This window comes from Rhizopus delemar, genomic scaffold (genome assembly GCF_000149305.1).
Source record: "Rhizopus delemar RA 99-880 supercont3.4 genomic scaffold, whole genome shotgun sequence".
Lineage (NCBI taxonomy): Eukaryota > Fungi > Mucoromycota > Mucoromycetes > Mucorales > Rhizopodaceae > Rhizopus > Rhizopus delemar.
The window spans coordinates 2,994,673-3,020,891 of record NW_027137830.1 but is presented as its reverse complement, the minus strand read 5'-3'; the positions used below and the strand labels follow the sequence as shown (position 1 = coordinate 3,020,891).

The 26,219-nt window shown below is 36.1% G+C and overlaps 10 protein-coding genes across 10 annotated transcripts; 6 read left to right on the top strand and 4 right to left on the bottom strand.

Moving 5' to 3' along the window:
* Positions 1–174: 174 nt before the first annotated feature.
* Positions 175–1,312, bottom strand: RO3G_06615 (uncharacterized protein; the record flags this gene model as incomplete). Its single annotated transcript, XM_067661205.1, has 3 exons — positions 175–915; positions 1,053–1,211; positions 1,259–1,312. The coding sequence occupies 3 exons, from the start codon at positions 1,310–1,312 to the stop codon at positions 175–177; spliced, it is 954 nt and encodes a 317-aa protein (XP_067517306.1).
* A 1,711-nt stretch (positions 1,313–3,023) lies between these two features.
* Positions 3,024–5,589, top strand: RO3G_06614 (uncharacterized protein; the record flags this gene model as incomplete). Its single annotated transcript, XM_067661204.1, has 9 exons — positions 3,024–3,086; positions 3,145–3,226; positions 3,286–3,620; positions 3,658–3,960; positions 4,010–4,156; positions 4,214–4,312; positions 4,369–4,698; positions 4,759–4,896; positions 4,945–5,589. The coding sequence occupies 9 exons, from the start codon at positions 3,024–3,026 to the stop codon at positions 5,587–5,589; spliced, it is 2,142 nt and encodes a 713-aa protein (XP_067517305.1).
* Positions 5,590–7,027: 1,438 nt separating this feature from the next.
* Positions 7,028–8,148, top strand: RO3G_06613 (uncharacterized protein; the record flags this gene model as incomplete). Its single annotated transcript, XM_067661203.1, has 6 exons — positions 7,028–7,097; positions 7,154–7,280; positions 7,335–7,441; positions 7,637–7,700; positions 7,775–7,866; positions 7,916–8,148. 6 exons carry the CDS (start codon positions 7,028–7,030, stop codon positions 8,146–8,148), a joined length of 693 nt encoding a protein of 230 aa, XP_067517304.1.
* Positions 8,149–13,144: 4,996 nt separating this feature from the next.
* Positions 13,145–16,108, top strand: RO3G_06612 (uncharacterized protein; the record flags this gene model as incomplete). The annotated part of the gene is made up of 4 exons (XM_067661202.1): positions 13,145–13,399; positions 13,450–14,052; positions 14,129–14,150; positions 14,334–16,108. 4 exons carry the CDS (start codon positions 13,145–13,147, stop codon positions 16,106–16,108), a joined length of 2,655 nt encoding a protein of 884 aa, XP_067517303.1.
* A 653-nt stretch (positions 16,109–16,761) lies between these two features.
* RO3G_06611 (uncharacterized protein) lies at positions 16,762–17,685 on the bottom strand (the record flags this gene model as incomplete). Its single annotated transcript, XM_067661201.1, has 2 exons — positions 16,762–16,999; positions 17,060–17,685. 2 exons carry the CDS (start codon positions 17,683–17,685, stop codon positions 16,762–16,764), a joined length of 864 nt encoding a protein of 287 aa, XP_067517302.1.
* Positions 17,686–18,660: 975 nt separating this feature from the next.
* RO3G_06610 (uncharacterized protein) lies at positions 18,661–20,125 on the top strand (the record flags this gene model as incomplete). The annotated part of the gene is made up of 3 exons (XM_067661200.1): positions 18,661–19,265; positions 19,323–19,391; positions 19,447–20,125. The coding sequence occupies 3 exons, from the start codon at positions 18,661–18,663 to the stop codon at positions 20,123–20,125; spliced, it is 1,353 nt and encodes a 450-aa protein (XP_067517301.1).
* A 1,087-nt stretch (positions 20,126–21,212) lies between these two features.
* RO3G_06609 (uncharacterized protein) lies at positions 21,213–22,260 on the top strand (the record flags this gene model as incomplete). Its single annotated transcript, XM_067661199.1, has 2 exons — positions 21,213–21,246; positions 22,091–22,260. The coding sequence occupies 2 exons, from the start codon at positions 21,213–21,215 to the stop codon at positions 22,258–22,260; spliced, it is 204 nt and encodes a 67-aa protein (XP_067517300.1).
* A 74-nt stretch (positions 22,261–22,334) lies between these two features.
* On the bottom strand, positions 22,335–22,508 carry RO3G_06608 (uncharacterized protein; the record flags this gene model as incomplete). Its single annotated transcript, XM_067661198.1, has 1 exon — positions 22,335–22,508. The coding sequence occupies one exon, from the start codon at positions 22,506–22,508 to the stop codon at positions 22,335–22,337; it is 174 nt and encodes a 57-aa protein (XP_067517299.1).
* Positions 22,509–22,673: 165 nt separating this feature from the next.
* Positions 22,674–23,342, bottom strand: RO3G_06607 (uncharacterized protein; the record flags this gene model as incomplete). Its single annotated transcript, XM_067661197.1, has 2 exons — positions 22,674–22,991; positions 23,097–23,342. 2 exons carry the CDS (start codon positions 23,340–23,342, stop codon positions 22,674–22,676), a joined length of 564 nt encoding a protein of 187 aa, XP_067517298.1.
* Positions 23,343–25,156: 1,814 nt separating this feature from the next.
* RO3G_06606 (uncharacterized protein) lies at positions 25,157–25,997 on the top strand (the record flags this gene model as incomplete). Its single annotated transcript, XM_067661196.1, has 2 exons — positions 25,157–25,487; positions 25,549–25,997. 2 exons carry the CDS (start codon positions 25,157–25,159, stop codon positions 25,995–25,997), a joined length of 780 nt encoding a protein of 259 aa, XP_067517297.1.
* Between the last annotated feature and the right edge of the window lie 222 nt (positions 25,998–26,219).

The window sequence follows — 26,219 nt, the reverse complement described above, 5'->3', positions numbered from 1 at the left end:
TTTTCCCCCCTCCTTTTTTTTTTGAATGAGACCCTAAGGAAAGAAAGAGAGATCAGTGAGGCTTCACTTTTAGATGATTCAATCTTTCTTCATCTCCAGATTCACTTGCTCGTTTATGAGGTAGTTCACTAGGATGGTTTAATTCACAATTCATTCTGCCCCTTCTTTTCTCTCTTACCTCTTTGCCAGCGGAGACGGTCTGTATTCCGTATTTCCTCCTTGACCACTCACCGAACCTCTCTGTGGCCAGTGAAACGTGTTCTGGTTGGCTGCTACAGGCGTAAAATTCAGTGGACTGGGCAGTTCATTCTGCTGATAGAATTCAGGATAAAAGGTGGAAGGTGAAGGTAGGTTCTGTGCGAATTGGGAAGGTAAGGCGGAAGGAGGTGGAATGGAATAGAGCGGTGGTGGTGGTTGCTGAGGTTCGTTTGGTATCTTGACTTTCAAGTTTGCTGGATGACGTTTATGGCTGATCTGGGTCTCTGGTATCGGTGTTGTGGCATAGGGTGGTGCATATGAATTAGCAGCCACTTGACCGTGAATCATGTACATCGGTTGAGGTTGCATTGTATAAATGTCATAATAACCCGCTGCGACTGGGGCTGGATGTGGCGGAGTGTAAGTTAAAGGGGCGGCATATCTGGAAGAAGGCATCGGTGGTTGTGGTGGTGGATAGGTGGTTGGTTGTGATGGCAAATAGACATGACGTTGTTGTATTGGCTCCGAATGACGTCCCATGGGTTGCTCGGATGATGAACCATGATCCTGCAAGGGACTTTGAGTCACTGGTCTCTGAACCGGTTGTTCTTCCTGTGGTGATCTTTCTTTTTTTAGCTCCACTTTTTCTTCCTCTTCTTCGTCTGCTGTCTCTTGATCTTCATGTCTTTCCCACATATCTCCTTCTTCACCCATAAACTAAACAAAAAAAGTGTTAGGAAAGGATGGATAACAAACTCTGATATTTACGTCCAAGTTTGATTTACTTTCATGTGGATCGTTGTACTGTTTCTCAGCAGGGTTAATAACCACAAGAATTCAAGTCGTCAACTTACTTCAGTGTATTTCATCAATATCTGATCAATATCACTACTAGCATACTGAACTAGTTTCCCATTCGTATTGAAAATCAACAGTGCAATTTCACAATCACACAATACGCTCAATTCATATGCTTTCTTCATCAAACCCTGTTTTCGTTTTAGAAAAGTAACCTAACAAACCATAAGTAACTCACAAAGCTTCTTTAAGCATAATTTACTTGTCGGTTTCGTTCGTCTTGAATCCTTTGAATCTTTATCTTTTTGCGTCCCATCTCGTATGAATTGTGTTTAAAAATAAAATAAAAAATAAAAAAAAAAAAAAAGCTTTCAAGCTTATTCTCTCCTCCCCGCAACTGAGAACATGAACTTATGTCACAAGATGTTTTTTTTAATATACACATGTGTGTGTACGGCTGATTTGATCTCACCTACTTGTCTCTTTACATGGATTGAATGGCTTCACAATAAACAGTTGTTCTTGTGAAAAATAAACATCCAATATCAACCTTTTAAACTCTCTACTCATAACACTCTCTTCATTAATAATACTCTTAAATTATTCACGTGTCCTTTGTTTTCCTTTTCTCTCCCAACTGAGGTGTCTGAAAGAAGGGGATATTGCCATCCACACATGTTTTCAATGCCTTTTTATCATTCAGTCCCAAACAGAGTCCGTCACGCTTTCCTCTCTCTCTCTCTCTCTCTCTCTCAATCTCCTTTTCAGTATTGTTCACACAATTCTTTTTATGATTCGTTTTACTCCTAAGCATATATTCATAGTCTGTAGTCATCATGTATTATACAAATAGTCTAAAGTACTTTATTGAACCGTCTATCTATTCATAGTCATCATCTTCAAGCCTTTAAATAAATAAATAAAAAAAAAAGAGAGAACAGAACCTTCATTCATCCTAGCACTGACTAATGCCTCCTTATGACTTCTTCTCAAGGACTGCTTCCCCTTCTCCCTTGTTCCCCTCCCTTTTCTTTTCATCGGTTCCAGACAACAATCATTCCAGTGTCCTCCCTTGATCATCTCACTGATACTCGATCCGCAGATGTTTATTTCTAAGGCTTATCAAAATTAGATGACATTTCTCTCAAAATACTAGTTTACACTCTTAATGAATATCCTATTCTATTTTTTTATAAAAATAGCCAAGGACTAACTCTAGAGAGAATCATCATGACGTGATGGACGAGAGCGATTGGTAAGAGAGAAAAGATTTGATGTGCCAGACAAAATAGCCAAAGCACTATTTCACACGATGCTTGGGGCTGTTGCTTTTGTGAACATGGTTGATATCCCTCTTTCTACAAAGACTGAAAAAAAAAATGTAAAGAAAAGGGTACGTAAAGAGATTGTCAGAGGGAATTAGAGGATGCTTTATATCGATCAATTGAAAGAAAGGAAGGGATGATTGTCTTGTTATGATCAATGCACCCAAACTTATCTCTACAAAAATTAAATAAGCTTCGTGGTTGCTGTGTTCACTCTATTCTTTGAGACTGACTGATGGTTTATTACCTTTGTTGATAACAAATCGATTTCCAGCGTCATTTCGCTTATTTGTCATCTTCAACTGGTTAGAGTCGATTAGCATATTTAATCAAATACTCTCTATTACTTGGCTCACACCACTCTCAAGTAAATGGTTATTTTTGTCCCTTTGTAAACAAGCAAACGTATATCAGGCACATTTCTTTTTCTTTTTTTTTTCACTGCGCTGCACTCCAATTCAGTGATCCGCCTGTTCTTTTTTTTTTTTTTAATTTCTGTTGCACACAAAAAGCCGTTTGAATCACGTGTCCATATGTCTACATGAGTCATGTTGTATGTCTTCACCGCAGTAAGTGTCCTGTACCTTTTTCTTAAAGAAGCAGACTCTACAAAGTATATAAATTGTGGCTTATTGTGTTTTTTTTTTTATAAAAAATATTTTTTAATTCCCACTCGCCCTCTTTTTTTAAAACACACACACAATGTCGGCTGCCGTAAAGAAGTCCAAGGCCAAAGATGCCACTGCTACTGAATTCCCCCTCGAGGTTGATAAATAAACGCGTTTGACTTGTGCATATTTAAGCATTTACACTATTAAAATAGATGAATCCTCCTCCTGAATACCTTCAACACCGTATTGATCTATTTGAAAAGTTAAAGAAGGAAGCTGACGAGGAAATTGCCAGTAAGGAAACTCTTTTTGTGTTTCAGGACAAGTCTTAACCACCTCCCTTTTTATTTCAGAAAAACCTCGTGAACCAATCACAATCACCTTACCCGACGGTTCAGTCAAGGAAGGTACCTCTTGGGAAACCACTCCAATTAGCATTGCCGTTGGTATTGCCAAATCCCTTGCTGAGCGTACCGTTATTGCTAAAGTAGATGGTGAGCTTTGGGACTTGACTCGTCCTTTTGAAAAGTCTTGTCAATTGGAATTGTTGGATTTTGAAAATGAGGAAGGTAAAAAGGTCTTTTGGCACTCTTCTGCTCACATGTTGGGTGAGGCCTGTGAAAGGCATTACGGTTGTCACCTCTGTATCGGTCCTCCATTAGACGAAGGCTTTTATTATGAAATGAGCGTTAAAGAACGGTAGGACAACAAAATGAATCGTATAGACCGAATTGACACTGATCCTCCCCCTCGTTCTCTATAGTACTGTCAGTCAAGCCGATTATCCTAGCCTCGAAAAGTTGTTCAACCAAGTTTCTAAAGATAAACAACCATTCGAAAGACTTGTGATGACCAAAGAACAACTTTTGGAAATGTTCAAGCACAACCCTTACAAGGTTCACATCATCAAGGACAAGATCCCTGACGGTACTTCTACCACCGTGTACAGATGTGGTCCTTTGATCGATTTATGTAGAGGTCCTCACGTTCCTCACACCGGCCGTGTGAAGGCTTTTACGATCACAAAGGTAAAAAGTGAGTCTCTCTGTTCCTGATCATCTTTCCAACGCCTTTTAGAACTCTGCTTCATACTTTTTGGGTGATGCCAAGAATGACTCCCTTCAACGTATCTATGGTGTTTCTTTCCCTGATAAAAAACAAATGACCGAATACAAAAAGTTCATTGAAGAAGCTGCTAAACGTGATCATCGTAAGATCGGAAAGGTAAGGATGGGTTCATGGTAAGAAGAAGGACAGGATCTTAAAAGAGGCTTTATTTAGGAACAAGAACTCTTCTTTTTCCATGAATTATCTCCTGGTTCTGCTTTCATGCTTCCCCACGGTGCACGTATCTACAATGGTTTGATTGGTTTAATCAAGGTGAGCGTCCAAAAATAACTGTTTAAAACACAAAATGACAATTGTGCCGTGTATAGGAAGAATACCAAAAGAGAGGTTTCACTGAAGTCGTCAGCCCCAACATGTTTAACCTCAAGCTCTGGAATCAATCCGGTCATGCCCAAAAATACAAGGAAAACATGTTTTGTCTTGAAGTCGACAAGGAAGAATTCGCATTGAAGCCCATGAACTGCCCCGGTCACTGTTTGATCTTTGCTCACAAGGAAAGAAGTTACCGTGAACTTCCTGTTCGCTTTGCTGATTTCGGTGTTCTTCACCGTAATGAATTCTCTGGTGCCCTTTCCGGTTTGACCCGTGTCCGTCGTTTCCAACAAGATGATGCTCACATCTTTTGTCGTGTGGATCAAGTAAGATTGACTGAAAAAAAAAAGAGAGAGAAATGATGTTTTGTTGATCGATTGATATAGATTGAAAAAGAAATGAGTGGATGTTTTGACTTCTTGAACCACATTTACGGTATCTTTGGCTTTGACTTCCACTTGAAGCTTTCTACTCGTCCCGAAAATTATCTTGGTGAACTTGCCGTTTGGGATCAGGCTGAAAAGGTACAGAAAGAAGGAGAAAAGAAAAATGTGAATAATAACCGTAAATAGATGTTGGGAGATTCATTGGATCGTTTCTGTTCGGCCAAGGGCATTAAATGGGATGTTGACCCTGGAGATGGTGCCTTCTATGGCCCCAAGATTGATATCGTCATTTCTGACGCTCTTCGTCGTAAGCATCAGTGCGCTACTATCCAACTTGATTTCCAATTGCCTGAAAGATTCAAGTTGGAATACCGTACTGAATCTAACGAATCCGGTGATAGTATGGCTCGCCCTGTTATTATCCATCGTGCTATTCTTGGATCCGTTGAACGTATGATGGGTATTGTCATTGAACACTTTGCTGGTAAATTCCCCTTCTGGTTATCACCACGCCAAATTCAAGTTATCCCCGTTGCTGCTGCTTTCTTTGATTATGCTCAAGAAATCACTACACAATTAGTTGGTATGGGTGTTTATGCTGATGCTGATTTGTCAGACAACACTCTCAACAAGAAGATCAGAAATGCTGAATTAGCACACTATAACTTTATCTTTGTTGTCGGTGGTGAAGAAGCAAGTACAAGATCCGTCAATGTTCGTAACAGAGATGATGTTGGAACTAAGGCCAAGGGAAAGACCATTCCTTTAGATGAAGTCTTGAAGAACGTACAAAAGTTGAAGGACTCCAAGAGCTTAGAAAACAAGCTTTAAATACTTTTTTTTTTTAAAAAAAAAGACTAAATAAAAATAATTACAATATAACCGTTTCATTGTCTGCAATAAAACAATTTAAGTTGTGCTGTTCATGATGGCTATTTCTAGAAATAGCCCAAATTTAATTTTGCAGCAACTTTTATAGTTGTTGATAAAGTACATTGGCGTTTTATTTTATTTTTTTTGAAAAGCTCTACTCTGATTTAGAAAGTCTGAAAAATTTTTTAAAAAAAATAGAGGAGAGTATGGTTCGGTAAAGAATAGCAATTGTATCTCCAACTAATCAGTGAAGATCAGGTATGTCGTATATAACACATGGGCATATGACCAATCTTGCTACTTTCATTTGATTCTTTTAACAAGAACCAAGGCACTGGTTTGATCAGTACATTCCATCTTGTTCTTACACGATCGAAGCCCCTTTTCTTGTCAACTTTTTAAGAGTTCAAAGTAATGACTTGATGACTACACTAGAATATGACAATTAATTTTCAATGCCTGTTGACATGTTCAGTAAAGTATTTGTATAACGGAATCCTTTGGGTATAAAAACAAATGCATAGTAGATCAAGCTCAGAGCCAGTTTAAAAGTATGAAGCTTTCATGCCACAGAGATACAATCACACGCCAAAATGCTTTGTCGTTTTGAAAAAACTTCTACTTTTTCGATATAAAGCCCTTTTGTTTCTCAAAGAGTAACTAATGAACCTGAGTATTCCAACCAAGGCTCTTTCTGAAAATAATTGTGAGCATCGTAACATTACGGATACTTTACTAAAATAAAACGCTGTATCAAAAATCCCACTACAGAAAACAAATAGGTGTTCAACTATTCGTTTAAACAATAATTTGATTTAGAGCATCTATCCGATCAAATAGTGTATATTGAACACATAGCATTCTGTATGTGCCTTACTGATGATTGTACCCCATCTTTGCCCTACATGTATTGAAGCATAAGCCTTTATACATAAACTTTGGGATATCACTACTATGGTCTCCCATCATCTTGAGACATTATCTAGCATTCAAGAAAAGTAACCTGTTTGAATAAAACTTGTTTTGACAAATTCAATTAAAAATAAAGACATTTATTCTTTGCATCAACTTGTCTTCTGGTAATCCGTCAAAAGCGCCAAAGTATTTTTTGAGTTCGGCCAAAAATTTATGAAATGTGCGAATTAAGGATGGAATGACTGTATTTTTTTTTTTTTTTTCTTTTCTCTCTCTCTTTTTTTTTATTTTTTTATTTTTTTTTTTCTATTTTTTTTTATTTTATTTTTTTTTGGCACCGAAGTGTGGAGTTAAATAATACAAAGAAGCAAGGGATTCTATTTTCCTTCTTTTTTCTGCTTTTCTTTTCTTCTATTTTATTCTAGATTATATCCTTTTTTATTTCACTGGGTTTATAATATTTTATGTCCTCTTTTCAATAATGTCTTCAACAGTTACTCCACCTCTTGGACTAGGAAGACCAAGTCAAAAGAATAAGAAATATAGACTAAGTAAACATTTCAATATTTTTTAAAGTAGGTTTATTAATAACAATTTTATAAAATAGAAATTATACAAAATCCAATAAGAGCAAGAAGTTGTGGATTTGGTGAGAAAGATCGAAGACCGATCGATCCACCACCTATTTTACAACTTTTTATTGAAAGACCTGATGGTACACTACAAAATGCAATGTAAGCTCATGTAAATTATAGTCTTTTTTTTTTTGAACCTGAAACAATTTATAGTGAAGATGATGGGGATGTTTCCCGTTCCTTGGTTCAATGTGATTTGTATTCGGAAGATGGAAAGGAACATCGAGGATCTGTTTATAATCCATCCAACGCTCACAATGGTACAAAGAATAACTTTGTGTATTTTTTATTTTTACGAGCAACCTTTACTATAGTCTCGAATGATCCTTCTGGGGGTACTTTACTATCTTTTGAAGATCCGCAACCGACACGATCTTTAATGGGAGCGGTTATTTCCAACACTTATCAATTGAATGATGAACACGATCGACCTGGGATATTTTTTGTTTTTCAAGATTTATCTGTTAGAATTGAGGGTCGCTTTTGTTTAAAGTTCATGTTTATGAATTTGGCTGCAGGGTACACGTTCATTTGAGTATCTGAAAAAAAAAAGACTGAAAAGAAAAAAAATCAAAACTATTCAAACAATATAGGGATCCAATGACAATGAGTTCTGATATTTCCGATGTTATCTTTTCTGATGTATTTGTTGTATATTCTGCAAAAAATTTTCCTGGAATGACAGGTAATTTATTTTTAGTGAATTAAAAAAAAAATATTAATCTACAAAATAGACTCAACCCTCTTATCACAAACATTTGCTCAACAAGGTATTAAAATATCAATTCGAAAAGGTAGGAGAATTCGACGTGTGTTACCAAATACTTCAAAACGAAACGACAGTCAATATTGTTCTACAGGAGGAAATCTATTGAGAAAAAAAGAATCAAACGACGATTATGATGATGAAGCACCTAAGCCAAGCTATAAACGAATTGAAATATCTTCTTATTTGTCAACTTCTTAAATAAGCTGGAATATAAATCGTCCATCTCTTTAACACCTTGAATTTCTGTTTTTTCTTTTTCTTTTTGACTGTAGTACAAAGGTTGTACAAAAAAAGAAACATGCTGCATTGATCTTTTTTATTACTCGTTTTTGTAATGAAAAAGAATAGCGCACACATTGTTTCATGATTCGTAATAGATTTTATCCAGCCTAGCCTTATCTTTCCTATATAGAATAAACCTAATGTGTGTAAATACATGCTGATTTCGAATTTACTTTACTTTTTAAAGTTTTATATACAGAAATGCTACACAATTACGTAGGCGCACTAAAGTTTTTTTTTGAAGTTTTGATAAAAACCAAAAGCAAAATAAAGCAAAAATAATCTATGGTACATGGTTTACATTGTAAACTTAATTCAACGCAAGATTGATGATGAATTCATTACTTTTGTGCGCAATTTATAGTTCACGTCGATCACACACTACAATGTGTTTTGCTTAAATCTTTTTTTTCTCTTAAAAAAAAAATAACTCGGCACCAGATTTATAAAGGGAAATAAGCAAACTCAATTTCGATTGAAAACAAATAAAATGATATTCTTTTATTTCCTTTTGAAGCTTATGAATAAATAAATTTTGACATGTTTCAAGTGAAACAATACAAGACACTTTTGTAAAGCAAAAAAAGAGAAAAAAAAAAATTCGTTACTATAGTAATTACTGTTATTTGTTATGCATTGTCGATCAAATAATCATTTGCTTGGGAGAAAGCTGAGTTAAACATAAATCAGCCTATTTACACATTTGAGATCGAGAAAAAAAAATTTGCTATATTTTAATAAAACTTGTCTAATTTTGCTGATTTTATGTGCAGCATTAAAATTTGTTTAAAAATAATACAGTGTTTTGACTCACATCAATGGACAGTACTTCAAATATATTTTCATGTATAATAAAAGTATATTTTAAAATGAATTTATAAACTGATTTACTAATTCTCCACTGCTTTTGAAGCTGGCAAATGCTAAACATATAACTAAAATAGAATATTAGTCAAAAAGAATTTTCCGCTTGGCAAAATGTTCAAGGCAATTTCTGACATTAATCGCAGCCAGGATCATAATTCTCCATTTTGTCATGTACAAGTCAAATTGAAAGCTTGTTTGCTTGAGATACAAACATGGATAGAAATACAAATGTCATCATCAGAAAGATAGTGGCAGCGAAAAAAACATTGTTTTTATAAACTATGTGTAAATAAGAAAGCGACTAAAGCGTTTCGAATTCGATACTTTGCAAGCACAAGCACCTGTCTGTCTTCAAAAAGCAGCATACTTGTAAATTGTAACAAACTCAGTTGTAGGGCCGTTTATAATTTGGTATGAAACATGAATAGCTCGACTTCTTTAATTTTAAATTGCAGCTTTGATCCTTGTTTTATAAAAATTCTGTAGAGCAATGTATTGACAATTTGACATATAGAGACTTGGATAAATTTAAGCATAGATATCCCAGGTTTATGAGTTATCAAGAAAGTAAAATATTCTGCTTTATGGACATGTTGAACGAAAAGCGCTATGCTATCAGATTTTGAATAAATCAGCACAGTATGCTGATATGGTTTTCTTTGATGAAAGAACGTCATAAGAGGTCTATTGCATGACAAAGTGCATCATTATTGATGTTATAAGGCCAGTTCACATCACGTGGTACGGCTGAATATAGCTGGTACAAGTCATACTGCAAGAACTGAAATGTGAATAAAATGTAGGAAACTATTGGTGTTTTTTTTCTGTAGATGGTTAAAGATGCTGCACTTCCTGATCGTAAACATCAATCCAGAATCTCCAATTGTGTTTGTTGCAGATAAAGAAGGTCCTTTGCATCGGGTAATTGTGATAATACTCCTTTTGTTGAATAATTTGTTATGTTCTTTGCATATTCTACAAAATATGAAATAAGAGGAAATCGTATAGTCTTTTAAGCATTGCTTACACTGCATATTTTTGTAGATAAAAGAAAAAAAAAAACAATACCTTGCTAATAATGAATAAATTAATATAAGACTTGAAAATTTTCATAGTAGCAAAGAGCCAAATGAAACAACATCATCACTTTTAAAGAGTATTTTTCAGAAAGATGACAGAGATCAGTTTCCTAAATGTAACATGGAACACAAAAAAGAGTGTAAAGTGTAGAAGAATAAATCATTAGCTTAAAAGTGCTTTTACTAACTAAATCTGGTTTGATAATTAATTCATAGAATTTTTTTTTATTTAAACACTTTTCATGTAAAGAGTTTTATTTGAGATAGCAAATGAAAAGAAACATCCGTAATATTAGCCTAAATATTTACCCACATCACAATCGCATCACAATTCTGTCACAAAACGAGCTATTTTTTCTGGAAATCTTGTGTCACGGCGATTTTTTTTTTAAAAAAAAAAAAGCTTACAAAATTGACTTTTTAATTCATCTGTTTGCAATAGTAAATATTCAAAGACTAAAATTAAGGTTCAATCGAATGACGTTTTATTTTTTTTTTGTGTATGAGGGGTTTATTCTAGTGCCAGCTCCAGATGAGTACTATTATAAATGGAAGAAAATGATAAAAAACCAATGTCTTTTTACAAATAAATGTAGCATGTCTTGAAGCCAAATCTTGTTACAGTTGTTAAAAAATATTCTTTTCAATTTTCATCTTCATTTCTATTCTCTTGAAAATGTTCTTGTATCTTTCTCTTGTCCTTCTAATAACAATATCAAGCAGTAAAACGAACAATTTTAATGACATGACTCATCGCAAGTAAGTTTCCTATCATGAAAAGTAATACATAGGCTTTTTTTTAATAATGAAAAAAAAAAAAGAAATCTTCCAATTGGTTTTTTGAAAGCTTTAAATATTGTATGGATTTAAAGATCGTCTTTGAACTTGTGTAACATATAAACTTGGTGATTGAAATTGAACAGACTTTGATCAACCTGTAGATTCAAACCAAGTGAGCTCTTGGAATAAAGCATCAAGTGGTTAATGTCAAGAAATTCAATAAATATACATGTATAATTAACTATAGGCAATAGAGATGAACAAAGAATGTGAGTCAATTGTCATTTGATGTTTAATGTTCATTTGATGAGCTGTGTGAATATTGTATACTAATCAACGATGACTATGATAAGCTCATACCTACTCTACCTATCTAATTCTTTTGGATTTTTTAAACTATAAATTCTCTTTTCAAAACAAATTTATCGAGAGACTCACTTTTCATATTGTTCCTTTGATTTACTCTTTAGCATAGATGTTGAATGATTATTGTCTATTCAGCGCTTTTAATTATAAATTGACTCATGTTCCTAGTTTGAGGATACCATTGTATTTAAGCATCATAGAGATTTCATACCAGCCCTTTTATGAATTCTACAAGATTTATTATTCAATTATAGAATATATTGAAATCCCACATGTGTACTAGGAGATTTTAAAGTTGTTATAAAAGCAGTATTCTTGGGCATTCTATAGTTTGGTTCGGATTGAAGCCATTAGGGCTCAATATATATGTGCCAATGAACTCTGTTCTAAAGGTTAAAACTATTTATAAGAAAGATCAAGCTTGAAATTGTCTTGTACCTTGGTAGTTTAGTAGATATTTGACATAAAAGGACACTTCATGTTTGGAGTACTACAATTGTATTGTAATTGGGAGAATGAAAGATTGTTGGTGTTCAGTAATAAAGTTGAGGAAACGATAAGCGAAAACAATAGTAATGACACATTTGTAACTTGTTTGTAAAATATACTGCGTACTGACATGCTCATCTATTGTAATCAGTAAAGGACACGATCGGTTATCAATATGATGCTTGTAGTTGGCTTGAGCCTTATATATCATTACTGGTCATAAAACTGAACATTCTCATCCATTTTAGCTTCAATGTACAAAGGAAAGCAATATCTCTTTTAGAATAAGAATTTTAATTCTCTAGTTTATGTCGCTCATGGACTTCTAGAGGCTGTGTTTAATTAATTGTGTACATCCAAATCATGAAAGGTGAACGTATCGCAGCTTTATACTTGCCACTAATCTTTTCAGTTTATAAATACTAAATCTGACAAGTAAACCAAATAAGTCGCTTTATTGATAAGTGTATATTGTATCTGTATAACTTTAATTCAAACCTGGATTCCTGTACGCAAGCACTGCAATCGAACCTTTTGGTCTTCACATAAAATCTGTATTTTTTATCGACCCATTTTTTAGCACAGTGCTTTACAAATAAGGTATTATTCGAAGCAGACCCGTCTTTTTTTTTCCTGAATTTAGTTGTAAAAAAAATAAAAATAAAGACTTTTTCTCGTGCTGATAGACAAATTACGATACAATCGAATGAGAGAATAGATGTCAAATGACTCGCACTAGAACAAGAAACATGTAAAAGTCTGAATGAATCTAGCATTATTCTGTATACCTTAAAAGGATATATAAAACGACTCATAAAGTATAAAAACATAAGCAGGTATTATTCAAGTGAATGCAATGCGTTATATTCAAGGGGAAGAGACATCTTTAGTAGAAATGCTGATGTATGAATGAAGCTTTTATTTTGATTATACTAACATGCATATTCTATGTACAAATCCCTCCTCTCTTCTTCTTTTTGATCTACTAAAGAAAAGAAAGAGATTTTCAGAATAAAAGCTCGTTTTTTTTTTTAAGAAAAAAGTATTGGAGTAATCTAAAATATCGTTATTTTTATCATTATTTGATCTATTCGTAAAATTATACAATTATGTTGGTTCCCGAGGAGCAGTCATTTCTTTTTTTTTTGTTCGTTGCACATACTGGGAATAGACAACATAAAACGACTTTTTTTAATTTATTAGTTCAATTGTGTTTGTTTTTGAATTGACAAATGTAACGCAGATTTGGCAGTAATAAACTTTTTGAGCTCCTACATCTTTCTTCCTTTCTTCTCTCTCTTTTTTATTTTTTAAAGTTTTATTCATTTTACATGACAACCGCTGATCTTTTACCACCTCAGACCCTTGACAAGCTTCAAGAAGAGAAAGTTGTGGTAACAGCTCATTCAGTACCTTCATCTCCACCTGACTTTAAACTTGACAAGTCTGCCAGTCTTGCTGAACGAAGAAAGTTACAAAGTTCTCCAAAAAAACTAAAGCTGTACACAACAGATACACCAATCGATAAGCAATCAAATCAAACTTTACAAAGATTACAAGAAGAAAATGCAAAGCTACCACCTCAGGTATATCACAATAACTTATTTAAAAAGCTTAATTTTCATTTCCAAAAAAGGATTCTGAAGAGTACCTGCTGGCTCGTTTAGAAAGGCAAAATATTCTTTTAAATGCCGACCCTAAATCGGTTTGCATTGAATCCAATCGTCTGCAAGCAGACTTTAATACCATCCGAAGGCTTGTCACAGATGCTACCTTTTCTCCTATTCGAGAAAACCACGAGGAGTCCATTCAGGCCATGCTAGCCAAGAGTCCCATTACGACCATGTCCACAACAACAACGGATGATTGGGATTTCTGGCAGGCGATCGTAACAGATTATCCTGCCACGGCTGCCAAACTGCCTCATCTTTTAGCCGCCAAGTTAAGATGTGGTGGCATACCTCATCGTATTCGTGGTGTGATCTGGCAGTCAATGGCACAATCCAGCTCCTTAAATCTTGAATCTCTTTATGTGCAGCTGTCTAAAGAAACTTCTTCTTACGAACGCATCATTCAACGTGATCTCTCCCGCACTTTTCCTCAGCTCGAGATGTTTAAAGCGGATGGTGGTGATGGACAACTAGCGTTGGGTAGACTCTTGAAAGCCTATAGCATCTATGATCTTCATGTCGGATACTGTCAGGGTCTTGCTTTCTTGGCTGGTCCTTTGTTGATGACTGTAAGTTCTATTTTCTCTAAAGAAAAAAGCACAAGTTCATTTAAAGTCACAGTATTTTGACATTGTTCCTCTATAGATGCCCGAGGATCAAGCATTCTGTATTTTTGTAAGGTAATGCTTAATTTACATTCATATAAAGCTCAGGTTATAAATGCATCCAAATCTCTATAGACTAATGGAAACGTATGAAATGAGGACAATGTTTACGCTTAATATGGAAGGACTTCATCTTCGACTCCATCAATTTCAAACTTTACTCACACAATACTGTCCGCGATTAGCATCTCACTTGGAAGAGCACTCTATTCATACGGCCATGTATGCTTCTCAGTGGTATCTGACCCTGTTTGCGTACTCTTTCCCCATCTCACTCGTCTTGCGAATTTACGACCTTGTGTTTGCCGAAGGTGCAGTAGAGACAATCACTCGAGTTGCCATTGCTATCATGCAAAAAAATGAAGAGACACTGTTGGGCATGGACGATTTTGAACAGCTGATGATGTATCTCAGTTCACGTAACCTCTATCAGGTCGCTTACGACTCTGACCCTGAGGCAGTCATCCAAGACGCAATGCGTTTAAGTACAGTCATCACACGACAAAAGATGGTAGATATTTCTGAATCTTACAATCGAGACATGGAGCAAGGTAAGAATCGAGCTCAACAAGTGTTGGCTATACGGTTTAGTGGCTGGAAATCAAAAACGAAATCAAAGAGAGAGTCTTGGTTTAATTGGGGTGGACAGTCTATCACTGAAGGTATGGATCAGCCTCCTACTTCCCCAACCACACCAACTCCAATGACGACCACAGCAGCAGGAGCAGTTGCAGTGAAGAAAGATAGAACGATACCTGTACTTCATGAACAGATTGAAGATTTAGTGGCAGCGCTTTCTGAACTTCAACACGAAAATTTAAGAATGTCTGAGGAATTGACGGCAAGCCGTTTGAGAGAAAGCGATCTTGCTGCTGAACGTGATCAATTACTGAGAACCTTGGAGCTTAGGAACATGGATAGTTTGATGAAAGCAAGAGAGGAACAGCCTAGTCCGGCAGAGTCGATTGATAAACAACTGGGTGTACTACAACATCAGCATCAACCAGAGTTTGTAGAATCTCTTAAATCGAGTGGCGAGTTTGGAGTACTGATTGCAGGCGCATTGGCTAATAAACCTGATCAACAAGAGAAGGTGGATAGAGAGGGTACATTTGATGAAATTACATCAGAACTAGTCGCCATCAAGTTGGCTAATTTTGAGATGGGATTGAAATACCAAGGGCTGTGCCAAGAACATGAAAAAACGTCCAAAAAACTGCGCGAAACTCAAGAAGGACAAGCTGCGTTGATCGACAAGATCATGTCACTTCAGACAACAATTGAGGGCCTTCAAGTGGATAAGGAAAAGCTTTTAGAGGAACAGGACGTGTTGATGGAAGAAAATGAAAAGCTGGTCGAGAAAAGTGCTGTGGCTAAAAAGACACTGGCTGATTTGCAAATGGAAAAAATGAATTTAGATAGTGATTGTCAGCATTATCAGGCACGTATCAAGGAACTTGAAGAGCAGCGTCGTGAATACTTGATGCCTCGCGGATCGTTCACAGAGGAGGTCTTTGCTGCACATCAGACCTTATTTGGATCGAATGCAGCTACACCACCTATGATTCGCCGTCATACAGTTCATATGGGCAACCAAGAAAAGGACAAGTACCAAGAGAAGTTTATCGAAAGTGATTTACGGTGCAGGGAGCTAGAGAAATTACTGGCAGAAGCAAAGTTTAAATTAGTCGAATGTGAAGCGAACCACAAACAGTCAAGAGATTCCTTACAAAATAGGCGACCTGCCTCACTTCATGTCAAACGAAGTTCTCTCTCTGCCTTAATAAAAGCAGGACCTACCTCTCCTCCCTATACAGAATCCAATTTTACAACCAGAGAATCCACTGATAGCCTTCGATCAGTGACTTCAACTACATCGCAAAAGAGATCTAGTGTTTATTCTAGATTCTTTAATGTTTTAGGTGGTAATGGTCCTTTAACAGAAGAAATAGCTGAATAAGAGAAAATACCCCCTTTCACACACACACACATTTATATATTTATGGATATCATCTTCATGCCCTTTTTTACATATAAATTATCCCTCTTTTTTTTTTGTTAATTTTTTAATAATAAATTCATATATGCTTAAGATCCGATCAAAGTCTTATAAGATCATTATTACTGTCTTATAGACAGCCTATGAAGAAAGTGAGAGGAGGGGAAATAAAAAATTATTATTCGGTGTACGATCCCCCTTCATAACGTCTCGGGTATTTCTAAAATTGAATATCGGATCAAATCAATTTTTAAATCCTCTTTTTTTTTTTTCTATGCAGATCCTTATACACACACACACACACGCTCTTTTTGATTTGTGTGCACTTGGAAATTTAAATCTAAACTAATCCCAAAATCTGTATTTGGATTCGAGGGAATCATACATGCTTATTTGATATTGAAATGTGTTTTAGAGAGCAAATAAAAAGTTTTATGGTTTTTTGAAGCTCGATGTAACTATGACGACAAATCGATCTTTTTTTTTTATATGAATTACTTGGTAATCAGGGACAAGCATGCAACCAAAAAAAAAAGGTTTTATATATGCACTTTGTATATACACAAAAAGAATTGAGTGAAATGAAAGAAGAGAATAAGAAAGCATCGTAACGATCAATCTTGATCTTCTTCATCTTCATTATTATTCAGGACCCAGCCGACCTTCCAAGGTTTACCACAAGACCAATATTTTGGTGTACAAACAAAGTTTTCGATATCTTCATCGGGATCAACAAAACCATCTGGACGACGACGACGCATCTCTTCGATATGATTCAAAGCCTTTCGTTTTTCTTCTTTACAAAACACCCATCGACAGTGACGACAGACAAGTCCACCACTTTTATTGTAGCTATCAAATAAAGATGAATAAAAATAAAAAATAAAAAATATTGTTTTTATGTGTGTTTACCGTAAGCCGCATTTGTTACAAAGATAGACATAAGGTTTGCCTTTATCGTAAAATGTTTGATTTGTTTCAAACGGCCAATCAAATGCTTTACGCATACAGCCATCCGCTGTTTCTTGACAAGCTTGACAAGGTCCTTTTATTCTACAAGGACGACCTGATGATGATGATGATGATGATGATGGTGTGGCAGGGTAATAGTGTATAGAAGGGTAGGTTTGTTGTTGTTGTAATACAGGTTTCTTGAAAGTATAATAATCAATCAATTCTTCTTCTTGTACAGGCATGGACAATGATAATTTAGGTATTTCAATCAAAGTAGCCCAATGCGTCACTTTCTTTTTTGTTGTGGTCTTTTTAATGATATTTTTACGTATCAAAGAGAATAAAGATTGTCCACGCAATACTCTTGATTTACTATTCCTTAATTGAAATACAATATCTCCACTTGTGTCCTTCATAGATGGTGATTTATAAGGAAGTGGTTTTGTTCTGTGATGTGAATAAACTAATTCTTTGTGAAGGTCAGGGGGAGAAGAAGGAGGATCAATTGTTGTATGATGATGAATAGGTATATTTGTAGGAATATGTTCATAATCATAAGGTGGTGTAGCAGGCGAAAAAGTCATTTTGATGAGAAAAATAAAAAAAATAAAAAATAAAAGAAATATGTCAAATAGCTTAGTAAGATACAAGTAACGGGTTTTTATAATAGAAAAAAAGAAAAAAAAAATCTAGGCTGAGACATGATGTGGCGGATCAAAAATAGAAAAAAAGAAAAGAAAAGAAAACTTAATTTGATTATCCGTTTCACACACACACACACATATATATATACTGACACTTGTTATTTCCTAACAAGCCATGAAACATTTCATTCAACTGCCATGTATTTATATAAAAGTTGTATGAATAAAAAATGGCAACATAAAAAAGAAAGAGCAAAGAAGAGATAAAAGAAAGTGAAAGAAGAGGATAAAAATTTGATATTTTAACCGAGAAGCGCATTATTAAATCACGGCCCCCTATTTTATAATTGGATAAAATGTGTCTCTGGTAAGAAGATTCATAATCAATGAGTGATAAAATGTGCAAGATTTTAAATCAGGTTCTTTAACGGTAATAAAAACGAAATAATAAATACAGATTGCTTTTTACGTACATTCTACTGACAACTTGTATGATATCATCTATTAGAACTGTATTTTTAGTTCTATTTTATAAAAAATCACTATTTTTTACTCTCCGGAAATATCTATTTTTTTTTTGAAAGGAGATAAAGTAAAAAGGAAAAGGAAAGGGAGGGGGGGGGGGGGATTGTAGAAGAATAGAGGAGTTTATTACTGTTCCATTTTTCATCATCCTTGGTTTATCTATTTTTGGTTATCAAAAAGTATCCCAAACATCACCCCTCGTTATTGCACCCTTTTTTTGTGTTTTATTTTTATTGAAATATAAACCCAATAAGCCTCAGCTTAGCCTCCCCTCGCTTCTCTTCTCTCTTTTTCTCCCCCAACTCTCCCTTATTAACGCCTACCTTTTTTTGTTTTAGCTTTTTTTTTTCTTTTTTTTTTTACATCTATTTTTTTTTAATTCTATAAAACATGGCACAAAACGTTCGAAACTCAACAGCCCCTCCACCTCCACCTAAGCATATGGAAACACCTTATAATACAACACCTCGCCCACAATTTCATTATTCTACAGCAAACAATATGTCTGCTCCTTCATTATCCATGAATCGTCAACCGAGTCCTTTACCTTCTAATTATGAAACTAGTAAAACACCACCTGGCACTCGAACCAATTCGGTCACCAACCTCTCCTTGACCAATGAACAACTCTTGGACCACTCTCATTTGAAGCCTGGCAACAAAGCTTCTTTGTTATCTTATGCCCAAACTATTAACATGTATAGAGAAAATGCCAAAAAGACAAACAGCCCTGACATTCAGTGCGATTTTGCTATTTTCATGGTCGAAGCGGCTAAGCCTATTACCGATGACGATACAACTCGTTGGGAGTATCTAGCAGAGGCAGAAAAGTTACTAAAGCAACTGGCTGCTCGTGGTCATGCTGAATCTCAGTATTATTTGGGTAATCTATATGCTTCAGGTCTATTAAGCAAAAAAGGAAAAAATGAATTTGACAAGGCTTTTCCTTTATTTGTTCAAGCTACCAAACACCATCACGCAGATGCCGCTTACAGGTAGTTGATAAAATTCCTATTGAACCTCGACAGTAATATAATATGTTCTTTGTATAGAGCTGCCAAGTGTTATGAAGACGGACTAGGTTGTAGAAAAGACTCTGCTAAAGCTGTACAATTTTACAAGTAAAACACATTCTCCTTTTTTACTTTGAAAATAAATTAATATATTTATTTATAGAAAAGCAGCTACTTTAAATCATCCTGGAGCCATGTATAGATTAGGTGTAGCAGATGTGAATGGAGAATTAGGACTATCAAAGAATCCAAGGGATGGTGTAAAATGGCTCAAACGATCCGCTGAAGCAGCCACAGGTGAATATCCTCACGCTGTGCACGAACTTGCATTGTTACATGAGCGTGGTATACCCAACGTTGTCTTTGTGGATGTACAGTATGCAGTTTCACTTTATGTACAAGCAGCCGAACTTGACTATGCGCCTTCTGCTTTTCGACTAGGCGAATGTTATGAATACGGTAAACTAGAATGTCAACCTGACCCAGCCCTTTCCATTCACTATTATACAATCGCCGCTCAACACGGACACCGAGAGGCTTGCTTTGCTTTAACAGCTTGGTACCTTGTTGGTTCACCCGGTGTCCTACCACAATCTGACGAGGATGCTTATTTGTGGGCTAGACGTGCGGCAGAGAAGGAGTTACCCAAAGCTGAGTATGCTGTGGGCTATTTCACTGAGGTAGGTATCGGTGTCACAAAAAATCCAGCAGAAGCCATGGAATGGTATAAAAAAGCAGCTGAACACGGTGATAAAAGAGCTATTCAACGCTTACAAGGGAAGAATGTAGAAACAAATACAAAGAAAAAAAATGGATCACAAGACGATTGTAATATCATGTAATAACACAATAATCACCCACTCTCTTCTCTTGCAATAAAAAAAACTTTTTACAAAATTGTAACAAGTGTAAATGAAAAAGTTTCTTGCAACTAAAAATCTATTTTTACTCTAGTAAATTCACTTGTCTTCTCTGGTGATTTCAACACATTGTTGTGATTTTTTTTAGACAAATGTATGATTTCAAATAAGCTCTAGATGTCTTATAAACCGCAAAACAACCAGGATAAAGTTGATTTAAAAAGTGGGTCAATAGGACCTACAAGGTTTTTTTTTTCTTTCGGAAGCTTGAATGAATTCCACCGATGATTATGCCGAAACAATTGAAATTATAAGGCAAAAGAAGCGGAAACTACATGCTCTCTCGTCTATCGAACTATCTAGACGAAGAAGGCATGAAATTTGGATTTAAACCAAAAACAAACAAGCAGTTGAGAAAGGGAGATCCAAGTAAATAAGATTTACGATCAAGCTTTGTCATACAGATGAATGTTCTTTAAATAACCGAATATTCTGAGTTAAAGCAGTAACGAGTAAAGAATGACAAAGGACTGTTTCTTTGACACTGTTTCATTGTAGTGTATCTTGATAATAAAAAAGCATTCCATCATCTTAAACCCGTCAGTATCATTCTTGGTAAGATCTTGTTTATCCTGCAGTAACCTTGTTTTACTTTGGGAAAATCTTGTATATCAATACTGACTTTATCAAAAGAGATTATAGTTGTTAATAATATGAGCTGTTGTATCCCTTGTCCTCCAATAGCGGATGGTGAAAAAAAAAAAGAGCACTGATAAACGTATGCACCAGACCAAATAGTTTTAGTTGTTGGTAGAACGGAACAAGATAAGCCGAGAGCTTAATGGTTTTTACATGCACAGCAAATAAAAGTAACGTGGCGTAAGTAGGTGATCCATATTTTAATTGTTTGTTTCATGTAATCATATTGTGGGATTCAATCCGCTGTTAAAAAATACGTCCGCGGTGCGTAAGGAAGCTGTCGCCTGTATACGTGGCCATTCTTGCGTTTAGGTCGCAGCAAATTATGGTGGAAGTGATATAGAGAGAGTTTAAAGGGGGTTGTTCAAGAATGGCAGACATGTCTGTATGGGATAGAGATGGAGGTAAGTAGAAGCAATGTATAAGGAGCTTTTAAAAAATGAATAGTAGAGTGTACTTAGCCAAAAGTGGTTCATTATGAGAGATATGCTGGATTGGAGAAGGATTGGATGGGTTGATCAACAGGACGATGTCAAAACTAGCTCGATTATTGAAGGAGTGGATAGGTTGATCATAAGTATGAAATTATTTCCAGGAAGTAGAGAAATTGTTTGGTGATAGGAGCCAGAATTTAGTGATTAGAAGAACGGAAGAAGTTTGAACTATTTCAAGTACTAGGTATATAGCTTGTTTTGGGAAACCAGTTACATTGAATAATGAGATAGAGATGGTACTCATTCTAGTTGGGAAATTTTATCGTCGAGATCTGAGAAGTTCGTATCCATGTCTTGATCAACGTAGAAGAGATCTGCAATTTGGGATAGTTTAGGAGGGAATGTTTCGGTGAGGGTGAATTGGTCAATCCATATCCTTTGTTGTAAAAATAATGGGCAACAGATTCCTTGACTAGTGCATGGATGTAGGTAAGGGCACGATTTATGCGATCACAGTGATGTATGAATTCAAAGATGTCTCTCTCTTGCTTGATTTGGTTGTCGTACTTTGGATCTATAAGGACAGAACTATCGCAGGGGCCAGAATCCTCTTTAGTTTGTACTTTGAATCTTTGAAGTGTGTCTTTAGTTCAGGGGCATAATCGTTGTGAACAAATAGTGCCACAACGTTTCTGGTGGGGAAATTAATGTCGAGTATGCGACTGTTATTAGTAACCAGTTTACGAAGTCAGTTTCGCAATTGGCCGACAGTAATACGAGCTTTCGTAGGAATATAGATGTACTGAAAAACAAGGTTTTCAGAGGGAGGCTGTAGAAATCGAGCTGCATTCTTCTGTTTCTGAAGGCGATGTTGTTAACATTTTTCAAGCATTGATTGCTTCATATTTTGGAGACGAGCGACATCTTTCCATGGAGATAGAGATTGGAGAGTCGGTGAGAGATAGGGAAATTGAGATTCGATGAGTCTACTACTAGGACAAGTATTAGCCTGGGGACCATGGGGATACATAAAGCTTCAATTTCATCGCAGGTTTGTTTCAGCTCAGCTTGAGTTTGGCATACAATTTTTCAATCGTAGCCTGAAGGTTGGCAATGGCGGCAGTTAGTGGTACAACACTGGCGTCGAAAGATATAGTAATTTCCATCGCATCTGAAGTTGTGGGCTGGGAGGGCATTCCAGTGTTGATTCCAGGCGTAAGAAGTTTGGCCATTGCGTATACATCGTAGTTTTTAGAGCAGTGTTTACAAAAAAAAAACTGGATTGAGGTGGATGACCAGCAGTGGTGCCATAACAGTAAAAGAAATTGGTTTTTTTGGCAGTTGGGACAGACGAGCTGTCTACCCTGGGACTTATATTGCTTGTATAACCACTGTATTTATTCACTTGAAAGCACTGGCACAGAGGGTTTATGACCTCTATTAATGGGTGTCGTTGATAGTATTGCTGTGGCATGCGATGATATTGTTGTTTTCGCAAAAGTTAATAAATTTACGTGAATATAGTGTCCAGTGACAGTTTCGTCTTTGGTATTTTCGACAGTCTGAGTACTACTTGCTACCTTTCCCTTCTTCGATGGGACAGGTACCCTTGGTCTTCTTAATTTGATGTTTACTACATCATAAGAAGAGATAACACCCAAAATGATTATTGTTTTGGCTCTTATCTTAGGTGCAACTACAGCGGCACGGCTTCCCTTTTTTGATCATGTTACAAAGCGCTTCATATTGATATGGAAAACTGCCTCGTCAATAGAGATGCAGTTACTCATGAAATCAGGGTCTATTTCATACCATCTTACTACCCAATCGTATCTCTCCTGATTTTTTTCAAGCTGTTTCGCTCTACTGAGTAGAAATATGCTTTCTTCAAACTGATTCCGCAGTTTTTGGTTACAAAGCTGTAAAGCAGTGTTTGAAATTGAAAGGTCCTCAAACTTACTTGTCAGATCGTCCATCATCTTCTCCAAAACTAAACTTAGCTTACCATCGATACGCACCATTAAGTATTGCTCATGCTCTTCCCCCAAGATAGGTGATCCTCTCATAGATCTGCCACTATTCTCTCTCTTTTTTTCTTACAATCACTTCCTCTGGATTCTGGCTGCCTTTTTCGTACCAACTTTAAGCAGTGGTGTATGGGTTTTTAAGAGCTTTAGCTGCTCCTCTTACGCCCATGTTTTTCTCAAATATGAAAAAAAAAACTACCCATTATCTTTAGATTGGCAGCTTCTATAGGTTCGCTTTTTTTTTGGATAACTGGTTGTCATTGGACTTCTTGAGCAGCTCCTCTTCTTTTTCTTGTTCCATTTTCTTAGGTGGTTTCCCGTCGAGGTACTGGTTTAGGTTCGCTATATTTTCAAGTGGATAAGCTTCATCATCCACTTTCATATCGACCGCAAAAACTGCATTACCTTGGTCATCCAGCATATTTCCTTTTCCGCCTTCGTGAATAAAAGAGTTCATATTGAATTGTATATAAAAATGGGAAAGAAAGAGTTCTGATACTGCACAAAACCTTTTTCTTAAAGTATATAGAATTATTTTCTTTTGATGGCTGGAATTTAAACTGCACAATTTTTTTCCTGAAGGTTCCACGAATAGTTTATAAAAATAATGTGCTCTGTCATCAAATCCTTCGACAGACGCTCATTACGAGCAATACAGCTACAATTCCGACAAGACAATCTCAATCACAACCGATCGGCACCTAACTCCATACTCTTTTCCCAATTTCACCCGGGTATTTCTTTGGATCCTATCTTGTGGCTACTAATGACCAAAACAGAACGAAGTCGCTGTGTGCGTTGGCGTCCCGGATGGCTTCCTGGTGGAACATCCAGACCATGTCCATTTCATCCTTTACAGACACTTGTAAAGGTCCATTCTATCCATTGCTTTAATATGCACCGCCGACTATATTCGCCTAAAAAAATAGTCGGTTCTCTGTCCTTCCTTCTGAACAAATTACCTCAACGAATACCACAGTCCTTTCAAACATTTCTTCCTTGGTTTATTCTTTACACCATCCTCCTTAAGTTCCATTACCTATGCTATGAAAAAATTCCGCCTCCACCGCAGCTCAATCTTGGGCAAAATCTCCCCAATTAGTTTCCCACTTTCTCTCACTAGTGTCTCTTACACTTGTCATCGTTTCTTTCTTCCTAAGCATTTTTACCCTTGATCCTGTAAGGGGGGTTTAGCTTCCGCCCATTTCTTGATCTGTCCAAGGCGAAAACGATGGAAGCTAAATCATCATACGCCCACTTGGGCTTTAATTTTATTTGTAAATAAATGTTTATACGTATTTTGTCATCAAGTTTTGGAAAGACATAGATTTTCTGTTCCCTCAAAATGATTGGTTAGAAAACCATTACTGATAAACATATGTTGTGATTGGCTAAAGGACTATTACTAATTCCATTTAGCTTTGATTGGTAGATCTAATACGAATAATATTCGGCTAAAAAATATTAATAATTACAGTCACACATTGAAAATAGCTTATAAAATTGATTATTTAAAAGGGGATTACAAATAATGTCTTCCTTGTTTTTTTCACGTACCTTTACAAGAAAGTTTAGTACATCTTTATATAAAATGGCCCCTCAACACAAGAAAGCTGCTATTATTGGTTCTGGACCTGCTGGTAAAATATTAGCTATTAAATAATTCTTGAATAAAACTAATGTATACTTTCATAGGCCATACCGCTGCTATTTACCTTGCCCGTGCTAACATAGAACCTATCATGTTTGAAGGTTTGATGGCCAATGGCTTTGCTCCTGGAGGTCAGCTCACAACTACTACCGACATTGAAAACTTTCCTGGTTTCCCCAAAGGTATTTTGGGCGGTGAGTTGATGGAGTTGATGAGACAACAATCTATCAACTGTGGTACTGTTATTGAGACCGAAACTATTGCTAAGCTCGATACCTCTTCTCGCCCCTTCAAGATATGGCGTGAAGGTTATGAAAACCAAGAAGAACCCACTGATACCGCTGATGCTGTCATCATCGCCACTGGTGCTTCCGCTAGACGTATGGATTTGCCTGGTGAAGAAAAGTACTGGCAAAGTGGTATCTCTGCTTGTGCCGTTTGTGATGGTGCCGTTCCCATCTTTAGAAACAAGCCTTTGGTTGTTATTGGCGGCGGTGATTCTGCTGCTGAAGAAGCCATTTATCTCACCAAGTGTAAGTTTACTAGGAGAATATGTAGCTATGTTGAATAAACTAACGTAATTTGTTTTATCAGATGGCTCCATCGTTCACGTTCTAGTTCGTCGTGGTGAACTCCGTGCTTCCAAGGTCATGGCCAAGCGCCTTCTTAGTCACCCCAAGGTCAAGGTTCATTTCAACACATCACCCACTGAAGCCATTGGTGACGATCGACTTTTGACAGCAGTCGCTACTATCAATAACGTCACCAAAGAAACCGGTAAGATTGAAGCTAGCGGTTTGTTCTATGCTATCGGTCATGACCCTGCTACACAACTTGTCAAGGGCAAGGTTGAATTAGATGAAGAGGGCTACATCAAGACTATTCCTGGTTCATCTGTAACCAACGTTGATGGCTTATTCGCTGCTGGTGATGTTCAAGATAAGCGTTACCGTCAAGCTATTACTTCAGCTGGTTCAGGCTGTATGGCAGCTCTTGACGCCGAAAGATACCTCAGTGAACTTGAATCTGAAGGAAAAATATGAATTAATGAAACCGACAAACCTAGACTTTAAAAAAAGCTTTATTACATTATTACATTTTTCTTTATAAATAATTTTTGAATAAAATAGTCATTTACATATATACATCTATAAAATAGCACTTTTGGCTATTTTTTACATGATTTAATTCGCATCTCTTCACTGTGAATTTAATTGGTTGTACGGGATTTTTATTTTGTTTCTTTTTTCTTTTCTATTCGTATT